This window comes from Pecten maximus, chromosome 1, assembly GCF_902652985.1.
Source record: "Pecten maximus chromosome 1, xPecMax1.1, whole genome shotgun sequence".
Lineage (NCBI taxonomy): Eukaryota > Metazoa > Mollusca > Bivalvia > Pectinida > Pectinidae > Pecten > Pecten maximus.
The window spans coordinates 36,845,023-36,864,767 of record NC_047015.1 but is presented as its reverse complement, the minus strand read 5'-3'; the positions used below and the strand labels follow the sequence as shown (position 1 = coordinate 36,864,767).

Genomic DNA, 19,745 nt, shown 5'->3' with positions numbered 1-19,745 from the left:
ACTGATATCCAAAATAAATAACATCAGAGTTTCATCTGAAAGAATTTTAATTACATTTACACAACGGAGCAGACAGTCACAAAACAATATTGGGGACATATATATATTTACATGTGTACGCCGAGGCAGACAAATAAAACGTAAACATGGTTTTGCCGTTTTACCTTTGTTTAAAGAGTTGTTGGAGCCTACATCAGCGTAAGCATAAAGAGAAGAAAACAGATCGTGAAAGCAGAGAAAACACAATGTGAAATTGTAAATATATGGTGGTGCACGCCGATATTCTAACCTCTTTCCCACAATTTCATTGAAACCTTGTAAACTTATTATCGTAATAAATTAGAGTTTAATTCTTCCACAAAACACAAATCTTCTCTGCAGTTGATAAAGTATTTCAAGGTTTTATTAAATTAGGAAAAACATCGGAAAGCAACATAATCTTATTTTAAAAGCGATGGTTTCAAGAACTGAATTATTCTGGAGCTAAGATTTTAATCTGGTAATATATGTTACATGAACTCTATTCTATAATCAAGTGATAAAGTTGTTTAAAAATATTTGAATTTTATAAATACGGATTAAATTATCTAAGAATAAAATTAATTAAATTCTGGTAGATACTTATGTTTATGTACAAAACATGACATGACTTTTCAAATATTGATATCAAATTATGTATAATGATGAATATCTAAATACCATCAACAACAAAATATTTATAAGTTAAAAAAATGCTTCTAAATATAAAGAGAAATAAATCAAAGTCTTGGTAAAACATTAAACTACAAAATGTAAAAAGTCAAATGCTTTGAAAGGTGCAATCTATTATGCTACAGTAATGAAATAATTTTTTTTTGTGCAGATACATACTTAGTCTAGTAAAAACATTGGATATGTGAGCAAATTATGCAAATGTATCTAACTGGGAATAGTGAAATGTGTGCAAATATCTCTCTACCCAGTTACAGTACAAGTATCTCTACCCAGTTACACTACAAATATCTCTCTACCCAGTTACAGTACAAATATCTCTCTACCCAGTTACAGTACAGATACCTCTCTACCCAGTTACAGTACAAATATCTCTCTACCCAGTTACAGTACAAATATCTCTCTACCCAGTTATAGTACAAATATCTCTCTACCCAGTTACAGTACAAATATCTCCCCCCAGTTATAGTACAGATATCTCTCTACCCAGTTACAGTACAAATATCTCTCTACCCAGTTACAGTACAAATATCCCTCTACCCAGTTACAGTACAGATATATCTCTACCCAGTTACAGTACAAACATATCTCTACCCAGTTACAGTACAAATATCTCTCTACCCAGTTACAGTACAAATATCTCTCTACCCAGTTACACTACAAATATCTCTCTACCCAGTTACAGTTCAGATACCTCTCTACCCAGTTACAGTACAAATATCTCTCTACCCAGTTACAGTACAAATATCTCTCTACCCAGTTACAGTACAAATATCTCTCCTCAGATACAGTACAAATATCTCTCTACCCAGTTACAGTATAGATATCTCTCTACCCAGTTGCAGTACAGATACCTCTCTACCCAGTTACAATACAATATCTCTCTACCAAGTTGCAGTACAAATATCTCTACCCAGTTACAGTACAAATATCTCTCTACCCAGTTACAGTACAGATACCTCTCTACCCAGTTACAGTACAAATATCTCTCTACCCAGTTACAGTACAAATATCTCTCTACCCAGTTATAGTACAAATATCTCTCTACCCAGTTACAGTACAAATATCTCCCCCCAGTTATAGTACAGATATCTCTCTACCCAGTTACAGTACAAATATCTCTCTACCCAGTTACAGTACAAATATCCCTCTACCCAGTTACAGTACAGATATCTCTCTACCCAGTTACAGTACAAACATATCTCTACCCAGTTACAGTACAAATATCTCTCTACCCAGTTACAGTACAAATATCTCTCTACCCAGTTACAGTACAAATATCTCTCTACCCAGTTACACTACAAATATCTCTCTACCCAGTTACAGTTCAGATACCTCTCTACCCAGTTACAGTACAAATATCTCTCTACCCAGTTACAGTACAAATATCTCTCTACCCAGTTACAGTACAAATATCTCTCCTCAGTTACAGTACAAATATCTCTCTACCCAGTTACAGTATAGATATCTCTCTACCCAGTTGCAGTACAGATACCTCTCTACCCAGTTACAATACAATATCTCTCTACCAAGTTGCAGTACAAATATCTCTACCCAGTTACAGTACAAATATCTCTCTACCTAGTTACAGTTCAAACATCTCTCTACCCAGTTACAGTACAAACATATCTCTACCCAGTTACAGTACAAATATCTCTCCCCAGTTACAGTACAAATATCTCTACCCAGTTACAGTACAAATATCTCTCTACCCAGTTACAGTACAAATATCTCTCTACTCAGTTACAGTACAAATATCTCTCTACCCAGTTATAGTACAAATACCTCTCTACCCAGTTATAGTACAGATATCTCTCTACCCAGTTACAGTACAAATATCTCTTCCCAGTTACAGTACAAATATCTCTACCCAGTTATAGTACAAATACCTCTCTACCCAGTTATAGTACAGATATCTCTCTACCCAGTTACAGTACAAATATCTCTCTACCCAGTTACAGTACAAATATCTCTCTACCCAGTTACAGTACAAATATCTCTACCCAGTTACAGTACAAATACCTCTCTACCCAGTTACAGTACAAATATCTCTCTACCCAGTTACAGTACAAATATCTCTCTACCCAGTTATAGTACAAATACCTCTCTACCCAGTTATAGTACAAATATCTCTCTACCCAGTTACAGTACAAATATCTCTCCCCAGTTACAGTACAAATATCTCTCTACCCAGTTACAGTACAGATATCTCTCTACCCAGTTACAGTACAGATATCTCTCTACCCAGTTACAGTACAAATACCTCTCTACCCAGTTACAGAACAAATATCTCTCTACCCAGTTACAGTACAGATACCTCTCTACCCAGTTACACCAAAATATTTGGCTTGCTTACAAATCTTTCTCAACAAGTTACAGTAAAATTTCTGTTTTGTGTGGAAATATATCAGGTTACAATACAGACAGGACACACTGTAGGTTTATGGACAGCTTTGGTGAGAATGAATTACCGAAATAATTAATAAATTAATTCATTCCCTTAACCAAACTGAGAAATCTACATCCCCCCCCCCCCCCAAAAAATAGAAACTTTAAAAGACTGCCGAAAATTTTAAGCTTATTTGTTTTTGTTTTCACCTACACTACTGTCCTATGTGTCAAACAGAAACTAAAACTTCTGGATAAAAGGTGAAGGAAAGCGGTATAAATCTTACACTAGATCAAAAGGAGATAGACACGATGTAAGTATAAAGATATATATCAACCAAAACCAAGGGTGCAAGGTAACTTAACAAAAGCCTTATTTACAACTAATCATCTCTATAGGAAGATGGAAATTTATGCATATATCATATGATGCAGGTCCAACAGTAAGATGAACAGTGTAGCAGATTTTCGTTATTTTCCTTTTGTTGCAGTCACTCCAATATTCTCTCCGTAATTCAAATCCAATATGCATATCAATTCGTCAAAATTTTGTAAATACATATTGCAAAATATGTAGCCGCATGTGTACTTTTAGCAGTGATTTCACTGTGACATGAAAATCATTAACATTGCATTGATAATGAGATGTGAAAATTATTTCACGCAAGATTTCATTGTTATTTGATGAAATGTGAAAATGACTTCTAACATAATATGCAGCGTGAAAGCTAATTAACATAACATTTCATTATGATAAATGAAACAACTTCACTTAAGGATTCATTATACTGTTAAATGGACGAACAGATTCAATTTTAATGTGAAAATGTTTTTTTTATGCAACATGCAATGTCGAATATATTTCATTATAAAAGTATGAGATGAGACACTTCATAGGCAAGCCAAGTCTAAACACTACATTTTTGTACATTTATGTCAAAATGATTTAACAAGACTGCATGTGAAAACATCTTCACATGGCATAATTGTAATGTGAAACACTGCATAATGTGCATCGTAAAAAAAGCTTCACATATTCACATGAAAACAGACTAACACCACAGCAGTCTTCATGCAATAAAAGCAAATAGCTAAGATGATAATCATAGAGCCAGTTAGCTACACAAAGTAAGGGGAGACAAACAGGGAAGTGGGTTAAGAGTTTCGGGACCAAAGGACTTACAACAAACTAGCACTACTTCTTTTGGTGCAATTTCAACACGTACGGGTGATCACCACAATGAAACCACAAACCAAAGCAGTGATTAAAGGTCTAATCTATCTACATATTTACAAAACAAAGCGAGGAAGATTTATCTCCCTTTATAGCTATGCTGGTAGGTGGCAGTGTCGTAACGACATATCCTTACCGGAGATACTGTAGAGCACTCGCAGACTTGGGAGGTCATCACGATGTGGATTTATCATTCCTTTTTGTTGTGCTTTCGGGACCGGGATCGTCAGGGTGATGGTCTTGTGAAATTTACGTCGCCTTGGTTCCACAGTCACGATAGGACTAACGGCCACACGGTTACCAAGTAACTTGGCAACAAGATCAGGGCTGATTGGCTGTGCCTGGTGATTGATTGACAGTTTGGAGGAGTTATAGGTATGATGAATTTTCTGGGATGTATACTTATGGTAGAGACTTTTCTCTGGAGCATTACGCAAATAAACACAATAGGTACCAAAATAGAACGGAAAAATGACGAAACAGAACTCCACAGAAAAGTAACGTAGGGTGGCATAAGAATGGCTGATAATATTGCTGAGTGGGCTATTATTGATACTAAACGGAGCGCTACCATACACCAAGACAGTCCAACACACTAGAAGCAAAGAAAATATAGTGCATAAAGGGGAGGTCTTCATTCTATATATAGTTGCTTTAAAAAATGTCTGTTTGAAATTCCACTAGCCTTACAATAGGCCCGGTAGGCTAAAAATGAGAAACAAAACCAGCTCACACATTAGCCTTACCTTTCATCATTTATATTGCCATCATTTTTATTAAAATTTTCTTACATAAAATAACAAGGGTGTCAGTCCAACTACCAAAAAAAGCCAGTAACGCCATCTTTGCCAACCCTATCACTTTTTACAAGAACAGCATTTATCTAAACAACAAAACTTTGTAATTAAAAAGAAAATCAAAAACTAAAAAAAGAATAAGAGAAAAATGATAAAAAGTATTAACAAATGAGAAAATGAGGGAAACAATTGCTAATATATTAAAAATATCTGACATAAAGTCTTTTAAAAACTTTTAATTTCTAGACAGTCACATTTAAATTTTTTAATTCAAAAAGTTTTTTGTTGGTCTAGCAATTTGCTCATCAAATTATAACACAAACTTTCCAAAGAATGAATTGATAATGAAATACGAGATACTCAATTAAAAACAAACAAAAATGTCTCTAAAGCTCTAGCTAAGACGACAATCTGTCGGTAGAAGTACCAGGATGTCTGGTTTGTATTGGGACATCGGAGACATACCTGTAAGCCAACACGAATTTTCTTGGTTAGAGCGCCCTCAGGGAAAACAGCTTGAACCTGAGGCACGACTGTGGAGCTGATCACTCCACCTTCTTCTCCCACGCTCTGTCGTTCCTCCCGAACCCTTGTTACCAGTGCGAAGTACCGTGGGAAGTCGTCTGTCAGGATACGTGTGATGCGTTTGTTTGCCAAGTCATCCTCATGTTCCAGGTCTGAAGGCAGATCACAATGAGATACTATTATATGCAGCAAAATGTGTTGTAAAAATGTTTCCCATGGAGTGGTATAAATTGTACATTATAAAGCAGTCACAAACACAGATCTTTAAACAAAATTTTTATCACAAGTATTGGTTGACTCAGTTTTGAGTTATCAGTCTGAATTCGCATACTTTTTATTTTTTGTTTCACCCTTCAATTCAATATGAAAAATCCTCTTTTGTAGTCATAACAACTTAACTTATAAGGTTTTGGAGAAGTAACATACCTTACTACGGCTATACGTAATACTATCTGGATGCTAGCTTCTATATTGAATTCACTTTGAAAAACATTTTACAACTGACACTTTCCTTGACCATTCTCTGTGTTGCTTTTGTTTGCCATATTTAATGCCCCATGAACAGCCAGGGTTATATTGAGGCGTGATCACCTTGTAGCAGTTGGTGTCTACCTCACTGAATAACATACGGAAGGCTAGTCGTATGCCATCCAGAGCAATTAGTATGAAGTGTCATGCCCAAGGACACAACTATGTCCTATTTTCCGGCTTTCCAAGAAACACAAACTGACTCAGGTTGGGAGCGTCAACCACACACCTCCGATCTTCACCTGAGGTAACATGACCGGTGCTCTAACCTACAGAGCTATCGTGGTCCCTTCACCTGAGGTAACATGACCGGTTCTCTAACCAACAGAGCTATCGCGGTCCCTTCACCTGAGGTAACATGACTGGTGCTCTAACCAACAGAGCTATCGCGGTCCCTTCACCTGAGGTAACATGACTGGTTCTCTAACCTACAGACCCTTCACCTGGGGTAACATGACCGGTTCTCTAACCAACAGAGCTATCGCGGTCCCTTCACCTGAGGTAACATGACTGGTGCTCTAACCAACAGACCCTTCACCTGAGGTAACATGACCGGTGCTCTAACCAACAGACCCTTCACCTGAGGTAACATGACTGGTTCTCTAACCAACAGACCCTTCACCTGAGGTAACATGACTGGTTCTCTAACCAACAGACCCTTCACCTGAGGTAACATGACCGGTTCTCTAACCAACAGAGCTATCGCGGTCCCTTCACCTGAGGTAACATGACCGGTTCTCTAACCAACAGAGCTATCGCGGACCCTTCACCTGAGGTAACATGACTGGTGCTCTAACCTACAGACCCTTCACCTGAGGTAACATGACTGGTGCTCTAACCTACAGACCCTTCACCTGAGGTAACATGACTGGTGCTCTAACCTACAGAGCTATAGCGGCTCCTCCTTACACACTAGAACATTGATCCAGCACTTCTGCCTTCAACCTTGACCCCTCCACACATTCTATTACTACAGCTGGGTTATACAAAGACAAGAGTTATCACCCTTAGTAGCCCCGGATGACCCTACCTTTGAGGCTCTCATTCACGGATGACCCTACCTTCGAGGCTCTCATTCACGGATGACCCTACCTTCGAGACTCTCATTCACGGATGACCCTACCTTCGAGACTCTCATTCACGGATGACCCTACCTTCGAGGCTCTCATTCAGAGCCTTGTTGACTGCATCATCTGTTGCTAGGATGGGGTGCTCTTCCCATTTCTCTCCGTTGTCACTCCTCAGAATCTTGATCTCTCGTTCCTTTCCTCTCAGCGAAGCGAAGTGTGGGATCTCAATCACGATACGTCTGCAATATAAAATAGAGTTTAAATATCAAGGGTTGATATAGCATCGAGAAGTTTTAGATAATGTCTGAAGGTTTAAGTAAATTTGTGAAATATCAGAATGGTACCCAAGTTTTTTACTGCAAGTAAAATTTGACATGACTCCTGTAACTGTTCAAAATAAGATATTACAGCAGGGGAAAATTTTAAGAAATAGTTTCTTCTTTTTGAAGAAAATGAGATAGATTGAACAATTGTGCCTCACTGAATAAAATATTTGAGTAATAGTCATAGGCTTATATTAGAGTATGGAATTATCAATGGTAATTGGTTCATGACGTCAATCAAAACCATTAAAATGTGTGTGCATTATGTTGTTACTTAGATGGACAGAGAAGGTTTGTAATTCATTAAGTATAAATGTTATAAGACGATGCATCCTCTGTCTTAAACTGTCTGTACCAATGATATCAATGATAATAACAATCATCATCAAACTTCTATTACAAAGGGAAAATTAATGTCACAATTTCTATGTTTTTTCAAAAAACTAAATTACTTTCTGCCAGACTGTGCATAAATTGTTTGAGATAATAGCACAAAAACTTCCATGTATTTTCATTTAGTAAAAATTCTAAACAATTCCACAGACATGGGACAGTCTGGATAAGAATGTTCCAGGCACACATTGATAATATAACCATGCAACTGAGAGAAAGATATATGTTTTTATCATGTACCAGCATCCTGACCTAAAACAAGTCAGTCCAGTCATTCCTGAAGAACAATGCCTCTTTATGAGGTAACCAACCTAATCTTTACACTCTCCTTACCACAGCTAGACACGAGGCAAAATATGAAAACTAACATAGCAGTAAATACCACCCTCTCTTTCCTAATGCATGGCCTAGACTCAATTACACAACATGATTCCATTTTTCAATCAGTTAAATTCATTTTTCAACATTTTTTAAGGCTTTTTAAGACACACAAGGGCCCGTTGGAGGGCCACAACATACGCCCGCCGCAATATTTGACACTTGGAAGGGGGTAGTTTCACAGGTTGTAATGCTTTAAAATGAAGTATCATTGTTGGAAAGTTGGAAAGAGATATTGATACACATAATGGTGTGTAGTCAAAACCGAAGGGCAACTTTAAATGATGAGATGTATATATGCTGCAAATATGGGAAACCTTGGTTTAGACACAACAACACAAAAATTAGTTCACATGTTTATATACAGAATATATACATTAAAAGAACCTCTTTGCAAAGAATCAGCCTCCTAATACCATTATTAAGTGAATGGTGAGCAATTACAAAATCATCAAAGGGGAATAACTCCGCAAATACGGGGGTAAGGGGCATGATTTTGGTATGCAACTCTCTGGCTCATCAAGATGTATATTTGTGTCAAGTATGCAGAGCCTGGGTTGAGTAGTATTGGAGTTTTGGTCCGGACAAGTAAAATCATCAAAGGGGAATAACTCCACAAATACGGGGGTAAGGGGCATGATTTTGGTATGCGACACTCCGGCTCATCAAGATGTATATTTGTGTTAAGTATGGAGAGCCTGGGTCGAGTAGTATTGGAGTTATGGTCCAGACAATTAAAATCATCAAAGGGGAATAACTCCGCAAATACGGGGGTAAGGGGCATGATTTTGGTATGCAACTCTCTGGCTCATCAAGATGTATATTTGTGTCAAGTATGCAGAGCCTGGGTTGAGTAGTATTGGAGTTTTGGTCCGGACAAGTAAAATCATCAAAGGGGAATAACTCCACAAATACGGGGGTAAGGGGCATGATTTTGGTATGCGACACTCCGGCTCATCAAGATGTATATTTGTGTTAAGTATGGAGAGCCTGGGTCGAGTAGTATTGGAGTTATGGTCCAGACAATTAAAATCATCAAAGGGGAATAACTCCGCAAATACGGGGGTAAGGTGCATGATTTTGGTATGCAACTCTCTGGCTCATCAAGATGTATATTTGTGTCAAGTATGCAGAGCCTGGGTTGAGTAGTATTGGAGTTTTGGTCCGGACAAGTAAAATCATCAAAGGGGAATAACTCCACAAATACAGGGGTAAGGGGCATGATTTTGGTATGCGACACTCCGGCTCATCAAGATGTATATTTGTGTTAAGCATGGAGAGCCTGGGTCGAGTAGTATTGGAGTTATGGTCCGGACAAGTAAAATCATCAAAGGGGAATAACTCCACAAATACGGGGGTAAGGGACATGATTTTGGTATGCGACACTCCGGCTCATCAAGATGTATATTTGTGTCAAGTATGGAGAGCCTGGGTCGAGTAGTATTGGAGTTATGGTCCGGACAGAATATGTGCCCGAACGCCCGCCCGAACACCCGCTAACATGGTAACATAATACGTCCCATCTTTCGTCGGGCGTATAAAAATAAGACAGATCCAGTAGGGCCCATGAATTGCTTGGGAGGAGGAGGAGCACATCCCATCTACGTGTGTAACCCCGTATTCACATGTGTCCGCCCATCCTAATGTCAGTTGTATACCATCCTAATGGGTCACACCCATCCCTACATGTGTCACACCCCATCAATTTCACACCTACATGTGTCACACCCCATGTCCTACATGTTCACCACCATCCCACAAGTGTCACACCCATCCCTAATGTGTCACACCCCATCCCCACGTGTCACACCCCATCCCCATGTGTCAACCCCATCCATACATGTGCACACCCATCCCTACATGTGTCACACCCATCCCACAGTGTCAACCCCATCCCTACATGTTCATGTGTCACACCCCATCCCTACATGTGTCACACCCCATCCCTACATGTGTCACACCCCATCCCTACATGTTCATGTGTCACACCCCATCCCTACAAGTGTCACACCCCATCCCTACATGTTCATGTGTTACACCCCATCCCTACAAGTGTTACACCCCATCCCTACATGTGTCACACCCCATCCCTACATGTGTCACACCCCATCCCTACATGTGTCACACCCCACCCCTACATGTGTCACACCCAATCCCTACATGTGTCACACCCCATCCCTACATGTTCATGTGTTACACCCCATCCCTACAAGTGTTACACCCCATCCCTACAAGTGTCACACCCCATCCCTACATGTGTCACACCCCATCCCTACATGTGTCACACCCCATCCCTACATGTTCATGTGTCACACCCCATCCCTACAAGTGTCACACCCCATCCCTACATGTGTCACACCCCATCCCTACAAGTGTCACACCCCATCCCTACATGTTCATGTGTCACACCCCATCCCTACATGTGTCACACCCCATCCCTACATGTGTCACACCCCATCCCTACATGTGTCGAGTACGTATCGGCAGTTATGGTCCACAAGTACACCATCCTACAGCAGTGACACAACTCCACAAATACACCACAGGTACACATCTTTGTATGCCTACACTCACACGCTCATCACAATGTATAATTTGTGTCACAATCTAAGTGCACGAAGCCTGGGTCCGTACCATTGGGTTATCCCTCCCCCACACCCCATCTATGTGCCCGAACCATCCGCCCGAACACCCTCAACATGTAACATAACGTCCCGTCTTTCGTCGGCCATCCTACAATAAACCACAATTCAGCATTAATGTGCCCATGTTCAATTTGCTGAGAGGAGGAGGCACATCCCATCCCTACATGTGTCACACCCTATCCCTACATGTGTCACGCCCCATCCCTACATGTTCATGTGTTACATCCCATCCCTACATGTGTCACACCCCATCCCTACAAGTGTCACACCCCATCCCTACATGTGTCACACCCCATCCCTACATGTTCATGTGTTACATCCCATCCCTACAAGTGTCACACCCAATCCCCACAAGTGTCACACCCCATCCCTACAAGTGTCACACCCCATCCCTACATGTGTCACACCCAATCCCTACAAGTGTCACACCCCATCCCTACATGTGTCACATCCCATCCCTACATGTGTCACACCCAATCCCTACAAGTGTCACACCCTATCCCTACATGTGCAGTACATGTAAACTATATGTATATCCTCTTACTATGTACACATATGTATAGGTGATAGAACTATGCCTCCCCATCTGGCTGCCATCATTCCCAGCCAACACTCTGTACATAGCTATGACTCCCAGTAATAATGACACAACACCAGACACATCCCAGCCTGAAATATGATGTTATACTAAATGTATTGTAACTATAACCATTCCTAATTTTCATATCTCTACATTGCAAGTGTATTTTATGATTTTCCTCTAGATTTACACCTCCCACAGTGAGCCTCCCTAACCAAAGAGATAATTGCCTCACTGATCAGCCCAGCTGGTTTCCATGACCCCCATGAAGATGGCCTGGTCCGTCCCTATCTCCTCATTCCACTCCAAATTCATTAGCACACCACCAACCTTCTCCCTTCTATAGTAAATTCAAGTAACCATACGCCTCCTCCTAATATTCCATCAATTCAGTTTTAAACCTTCCATTTATACTTCTTGAACAACTTTTTGGCTTGATACTTTAGAATAACAAATTGGTCAAACAAACTGCTATCGACAGTTAAATGTTTTTTTATACAGAGGTGTTCTGTATTCACAGGTACATTTTATACACAAGTAATCTTTATAGACAGGTAAATGTTGAAAAGAGATGATATATGTATTATTTACAGACATGCGTTATACCAAGGTGATGTTTATAGACAGTTTTAAAGACCTTTCCCTCAGTATCCCTCTAAGTATACAGATAGAGTCATCACAGGTCTAAGACACACAGGACTTTAATGACATGTCCGTTAGACTTGCAGACAAACCAGACCCTATAGATCTAATATCTAAAAAACGTCAACCCATTTCCTGTTATGAACAACAAGTCTAGGAGGAAAGTGATTAACAAGCCAGACGGATTGTAAAGTAGGTCAATTATCAAGACAAATTTTTGTATACCTTAAGTATTGGGCGGCAGAGTCAGCAAGATTTTAGATATATGACACATCTCTAAGTTTACATGTGTCTGCTGAAACATCACCCGACAATTATGTAACACAAAAGTTGCTTCAGACTTAATCACTGCCTACATCTTTATAAGCTACAGGACTTAGTGTTTTCTTTTTTTCCAAGGGACAGCAGTTTGGTCAGTTTTCATGTAAAATGTTCTATGCTTTAATTTTTTTTTCCAGATCATACATTAATAGAATATTTGTCTTTTACTGGAGTAGGAGATGAGAGGGCCAGTTTATCTACCATCTAGGTATCAGATTTTTGTTGTTTTTTTCCTTCAGGCTAGGATTGGGGTAGAACTCTATTCTGAGATCAATATACAGAAGAACATTAAATTTCATTCAAAAGAAAAAAAAAAGGACAGATTATTTATATTCAAACAGTCCTTTAATGAAATGTGATGGTCATTTTGTCATTTGGTTTTATCTTAATACCCCATTTTTTGGTTTCATCATAATACAATGTACCCTATAATTGTCACCACAATTACAAACTACAAATTGGTTGAAATCCACACCAGTTAAAACTTTGATGGGTGTTAATCTCAGTGTCACACAAGTGTCTCGTTTCCTACCAACACAATATCACACAGGAAGTACAAATGCTTGTCAGTCAGTCTGATAAGTGTGGTCATAAAGAATGACAGAAAATCCTTATATACTCAGTTTTTTCCTACCGTACTTATCCTTGAATAAGCCCATAGGCCAACATATGCTCTGAGTCATAGTTAGCTGGTGGGCTTATTATAGAACTATGGTATTAAACGTGTTGGTAATGTTATAGAACAGTAATGTATATGAGCGGACATAATACTGGGCACAGTGTTATCTCCTGATAATGATGGTACTATTTATTATAGACTGGCCACAAGTTATTTTTGTTAAGAATTGCTCAGCTAAATTCTAAAACTAGATTACGGTATCTCCCCTTAGTATGAGACTTGGGTCAGAAATACCTCCAGACAAAACTCATTAAGCTCTGTTTTATTTACACTTTTATCATTCTAGAGATTTTGATCTGGAGAAGCAAACCTGAATGAAATTAACATACATTATAAGTTACCGATATTCATTCATGTTAACTGACTTTTGAAATCCAATGATGAATACTTGAACTACTTTGAATAAACTTCAAAAGAATCAATATTATAAGTTCTCACAACTCTAGTGTAAAGGTGGCTCTATATCCTCAATAGTACAGATCTCTCCCAACTCTAGTGTAAAGGTGGCTCTATATCCTCAATAGTACAGATCTCTCCCAACTCTAGTGTAAAGGTGGCTCTATATCCTCAATAGTACAGATCTCTCCCAACTCTAGTGTAAAGGTGGCTCTATGTCCTCAATAGTACAGATCTCTCCCAACTCTAGTGTAAAGGTGGCTCTATGTCCTCAATAGTACAGATCTCTCCCAACTCTAGTGTAAAGGTGGCTCTATGTCCTCAATAGTACAGATCTCTCCCAACTCTAGTGTAAAGGTGGCTCTATATCCTCAATAGTACAGATCTCTCCCAACTCTAGTGTAAAGGTGGCTCTATGTCCTCAATAGTACAGATCTCTCCCAACTCTAGTGTAAAGGTGGCTCTATGTCCTCAATAGTACAGATCTCTCCCAACTCTAGTGTAAAGGTGGCTCTATGTCCTCAATAGTACAGATCTCTCCCAACTCTAGTGTAAAGGTGGCTCTATGTCCTCAATAGTACAGATCTCTCCCAACTCTAGTGTAAAGGTGGCTCTATGTCCTCAATAGTACAGATCTCTCCCAACTCTAGTGTAAAGGTGGCTCTATATCCTCAATAGTACAGATCTCTCCCAACTCTAGTGTAAAGGTGGCTCTATATCCTCAATAGTACAGATCTCTCCCAACTCTAGTGTAAAGGTGGCTCTATATCCTCAATAGTACAGATCTCTCCCAACTCTAGTGTAAAGGTGGCTCTATATCCTCAATAGTACAGATCTCTCCCAACTCTAGTGTAAAGGTGGCTCTATATCCTCAATAGTACAGATCTCTCCCAACTCTAGTGTAAAGGTGGCTCTATATCCTCAATAGTACAGATCTCTCCCAACGCTAGCGTAAAGGTGGCTCTATATCCTCAATAGTACAGATCTCTCCCAACTCTAGTGTAAAGGTGGCTCTATATCCTCAATAGTACAGATCTCTCCCAACTCTAGTGTAAAAGTGGCTCTATATCCTCAATAGTACAGATCTCTCCCAACTCTAGTGTAAAGGTGGCTCTATATCCTCAATAGTACAGATCTCTCCCAACTCTAGTGTAAAGGTGGCTCTATATCCTCAATAGTACAGATCTCTCCCAACTCTAGTGTAAAGGTGGCTCTATATCCTCAATAGTACAGATCTCTCCCAACTCTAGTGTAATGGTGGCTCTATATCCTCAATAGTACAGATCTCTCCCAACTCTAGTGTAAAGGTGGCTCTATATCCTCAATAGTACAGATCTCTCCCAACTCTAGTGTAAAAGTGGCTCTATATCCTCAATAGTACAGATCTCTCCCAACTCTAGTGTAAAGGTGGCTCTATATCCTCAATAGTACAGATCTCTCCCAACTCTAGTGTAAAGGTGGCTCTATATCCTCAATAGTACAGATCTCTCCCAACTCTAGTGTAATGGTGGGTCAATATCCTCAATAGTACAGATCTCTCCCAACTCTAGTGTAATGGTGGGTCAATATCCTCAATAGTACAGATCTCTCCCAACTCTAGTGTAAAGGTGGCTCTATATCCTCAATAGTACAGATCTCTCCCAACTCTAGTGTAAAGGTGGCTCTATATCCTCAATAGTACAGATCTCTCCCAACTCTAGTGTAAAGGTGGCTCTATATCCTCAATAGTACAGATCTCTCCCAACTCTAGTGTAAAGGTGGCTCTATATCCTCAATAGTACAGATCAACACATTAAACTTTATTATTATAAAGTTTCTCAAATGCTGATTTTTTTTTCATTGTTTCTATTTTTCTAAAGTTCTGACATATAAAATAAAACATTCAACGCTTGTTTATAATTATACATATGTTTATGCACATTGTTACTGATGTTGTGTGTTCCTAAAAGCATGTTTGTCATTCATACCATAATATGCATACTCACAACTAACAGTTTGGAAACATTTTATTTATCTCTTTCAAATATCACCCTGATTTGTTTTTTCAGGTGTCCTTTTTCAAATTACCTAATGTTGATTTATAATCAGTATAAATGACATCCCTATATTGTGACCATCCAATATCTTTCTGGAATGAACTCAAAATCTTGCAACGTCTAAGTGAAATGACTAAAGCAAGTCTAGAACAGGTGAGATATGCTGGTGAATATATTATGCTCTGTGAGTGTAGATCATGTGGAGGTTATAAACGGGACAGAGATGACCCTGTACACATACTCAACTCACTGAACCAATCAGGTATCACTCTACTGTTTACATAGCTAAATTATTGTCCATCAATAATCTACTATTTGGTATAAACTACTTCAATGTATTGTTAGTTTTTTTCCAAAGCATAAAATACTTTCATCTTGTTCCTCTGAAGACAGAATTCAAACTAAGAAGGATAGCATTTATTGAGTTTGAATGATTCTTTTTTTGTGTATTTTGTCACATGGATCATGTCATGTTACTTTTTAATTTAAAAGAAACTTCCTATTTCCCCAAAATGTCAAGTGTCATTGATTACAGATGACCAAAGAGATAGTTGTAACATTAGGTCTCTGTAAACCACAGGGGTAGTTGTAACATTAGGTCTCTGTAAACCACAGGGGTAGTTCTAACATTAGGTCTCTGTAAACCATAGGGGTATAGTTCTAACACTAGGTCTCTGTAAACCACAGGGGTAGTTCTAACATTAGGTCTCTGTAAACCACAGGGGTAGTTCTAACACTAGGTCTCTCACTCTCTGTAAACCACAGGGGTAGTTCTAACATTAGGTCTCTGTAAACCACGGGGGTAGTTCTAACATTAGGTCTCTGTAAACCACAGGGGTAGTTCTAACATTAGGTCTCTGTAAACCACGGGTGTAGTTCTAACATTAGGTCTCTGTAAACCACGGGGGTAGTTCTAACATTAGGTCTCTGTAAACCACAGGGGTAGTTCTAACATTAGGTCTCTGTAAACCACGGGGGTAGTTCTAACACTAGGTCTCTGTAAACCACAGGGGTAGTTCTAACACTAGGTCTCTGTAAACCACAGGGGTAGTTCTAACGCTTGGTCTCTGTAAACCACAGGGGTAGTTCTAACATTAGGTCTCTCTAAACCACAGGGGTAGTTCTAACACTAGGTCTCTGTAAACCACAGGGGTAGTTCTAACGCTTGGTCTCTGTAAACCACGGGGGTAGTTCTAACACTAGGTCTCTGTAAACCACGGGGGTAGTTCTAACACTAGGTCTCTGTAAACCACAGGGATAGTTCTAACATTAGGTCTCTGTAAACCACAGGGGTAGTTCTAACATTAGGTCTCTGTAAACCACGGGGGTAGTTCTAACACTAGGTCTCTGTAAACCACAGGGGTAGTTCTAACACTAGGTCTCTCACTCTCTGTAAACCACGGGGGTAGTTCTAACATTAGGTCTCTGTAAACCACAGGGGTAGTTCTAACACTAGGTCTCTGTAAACCACGGGGGTAGTTCTAACACTAGGTCTCTGTAAACCACAGGGATAGTTCTAACATTAGGTCTCTGTAAACCACGGGGGTAGTTCTAACACTAGGTCTCTGTAAACCACAGGGGTAGTTCTAACACTAGGTCTCTGTAAACCACAGGGGTAGTTCTAACATTAGGTCTCTGTAAACCACAGGGGTAGTTCTAACACTAGGTCTCTGTAAACCACGGGGGTAGTTCTAACACTAGGTCTCTGTAAACCACAGGGGTAGTTCTAACATTAGGTCTCTGTAAACCACAGGGGTAGTTCTAACATTAGGTCTCTGTAAACCACAGGGGTAGTTCTAACACTAGGTCTCTGTAAACCACAGGGGTAGTTCTAACATTAGGTCTCTGTAAACCACAGGGTTAGTTCTAACACTAGGTCTCTGTAAACCATAGGGGTAGTTCTAACATTAGGTCTCTCACTCTCTGTAAACCACAGGGGTAGTTCTAACACTAGGTCTCTGTAAACCACAGGGGTAGTTCTAACATTAGGTCTCTGTAAACCACAGGGGTAGTTCTAACACTAGGTCTCTGTAAACCACAGGGGTAGTTCTAACATTAGGTCTCTGTAAACCACAGGGGTAGTTCTAACACTAGGTCTCTGTAAACCACAGGGGTAGTTCTAACACTAGGTCTCTGTAAACCACAGGGGTAATTCTAACATTAGGTCTCTCACTCTCTGTAAACCACAGGGGTAGTTCTAACATTAGGTCTCTGTAAACCACAGGGGTAGTTCTAACATTAGGTCTCTGTAAACCACAGGGATAGTTCTAACATTAGGTCTCTCTCTCTCTGTAAACCACAGGGGTAGTTCTAACACTAGGTCTCTGTAAACCACAGGGGTAGTTCTAACACTAGGTCTCTGTAAACCACAGGGGTAGTTCTAACACTAGGTCTCTGGAAACCACAGGGATAGTTCTAACATTAGGTCTCTGTAAACCACAGGGGTAGTTCTAACATTAGGTCTCTGTAAACCACAGGGGTAGTTCTAACATTAGGTCTCTGTAAACCACAGGGGTAGTTCTAACATTAGGTCTCTGTAAACCACAGGGGTAGTTCTAACATTAGGTCTCTGTAAACCACAGGGGTAGTTCTAACACTAGGTCTCTGGAAACCACAGGGGTAGTTCTAACATTAGGTCTCTGTAAACCACGGGGGTAGTTCTAACACTAGGTCTCTGTAAACCACAGGGATAGTTCTAACATTAGGTCTCTGTAAACCACAGGGGTAGTTCTAACATTAGGTCTCTGTAAACCACGGGGGTAGTTCTAACATTAGGTCTCTCACTCTCTGTAAACCACAGGGGTAGTTCTAACATTAGGTCTCTGTAAACCACAGGGGTAGTTCTAACATTAGGTCTCTGTAAACCACGGGGGTAGTTCTAACATTAGGTCTCTGTAAACCACGGGGGTAGTTCTAACATTAGGTCTCGATCTGTAAACCACAGGGGTAGTTCTAACATTAGGTCTCTGTAAACCACGGGGGTAGTTCTAACATTAGGTCTCTGTAAACCACGGGGGTAGTTCTAACATTAGGTCTCGATCTGTAAACCACTGGGATAGTTCTAACATTAGGTCTCTCACTCTCTGTAAACCACAGGGATAGTTCTAACATTAGGTCTCTGTAAACCACAGGGATAGTTCTAACACTAGGTCTCTGTAAACCACAGGGGTAGTTCTAACATTAGGTCTCTGTAAACCACAGGGGTAGTTCTAACATTAGGTCTCTGTAAACCACGGGGGTAGTTCTAACATTAGGTCTCTGTAAACCACAGGGATAGTTCTAACATTAGGTCTCTGTAAACCACAGGGATAGTTCTAACATTATATAATTAGGTCTCTGTAAACCACGGGGGTAGTTCTAACACTAGGTCTCTGTAAACCACAGGGGTAATTCTAACATTAGGTCTCTATAAACCACAGGGGTAGTTCTAACACTAGGTCTCTGTAAACCACAGGGGTAATTCTAACATTAGGTCTCTGTAAACCACAGGGGTAGTTCTAACATTAGGTCTCTGTAAACCACAGGGGTAGTTCTAACAATAGGTCTCTGTAAACCACGGGGGTAGTTCTAACATTAGGTCTCTGTAAACCACGGGGGTAGTTCTAACACTAGGTCTCTGTAAACCACAGGGGTAGTTCTAACACTAGGTCTCTAAGTTTATACCCACTAGTTAACAGAAGGACATAGATGTTCTAAATCAGGTCTATAAACAAAGTATACAAACGATTCCATCCCTTAGTCACAATTACATGGAGAGGCAGACAATTTACTAAACAATTGCAAAGACATACATTACTACATAGCTACTTTAAAAAAGGTAAGAAGTTGACTATTGCCTGGATGTTCAAGCCAACGTTAGAACAATCGTTTTTAATTTAAATGATCCCCAGACGTATTTGACATGGTATCCTCAGTTGTATGTGACATGGTCACTATAATGCATTACCACATGGAGAATCTTTTCAGAATGATTTAATTTTCTCCAAGGACAACATTAATAATTCATGTAAATAATTTGCTTCTTAATTAATTCAATATATACGGGACAATTAACAAATGGCCATAAGGACAAAGATGGCTGTAAGACTTTGTATATAGT

The 19,745-nt window shown here is 39.6% G+C and overlaps 1 protein-coding gene across 1 annotated transcript in view; it reads right to left on the bottom strand.

Moving 5' to 3' along the window:
* LOC117341927 (titin-like) overlaps nt 1–19,745 on the bottom strand; it is a 234,759-nt gene that overhangs the window by 94,214 nt on the left and 120,800 nt on the right. Inside the window, 4 exon segments of the mRNA XM_033903835.1 lie at nt 165–188; nt 4,470–4,674; nt 5,596–5,807; nt 7,338–7,492. Coding sequence (XP_033759726.1) covers nt 165–188; nt 4,470–4,674; nt 5,596–5,807; nt 7,338–7,492 — 596 coding nt within the window.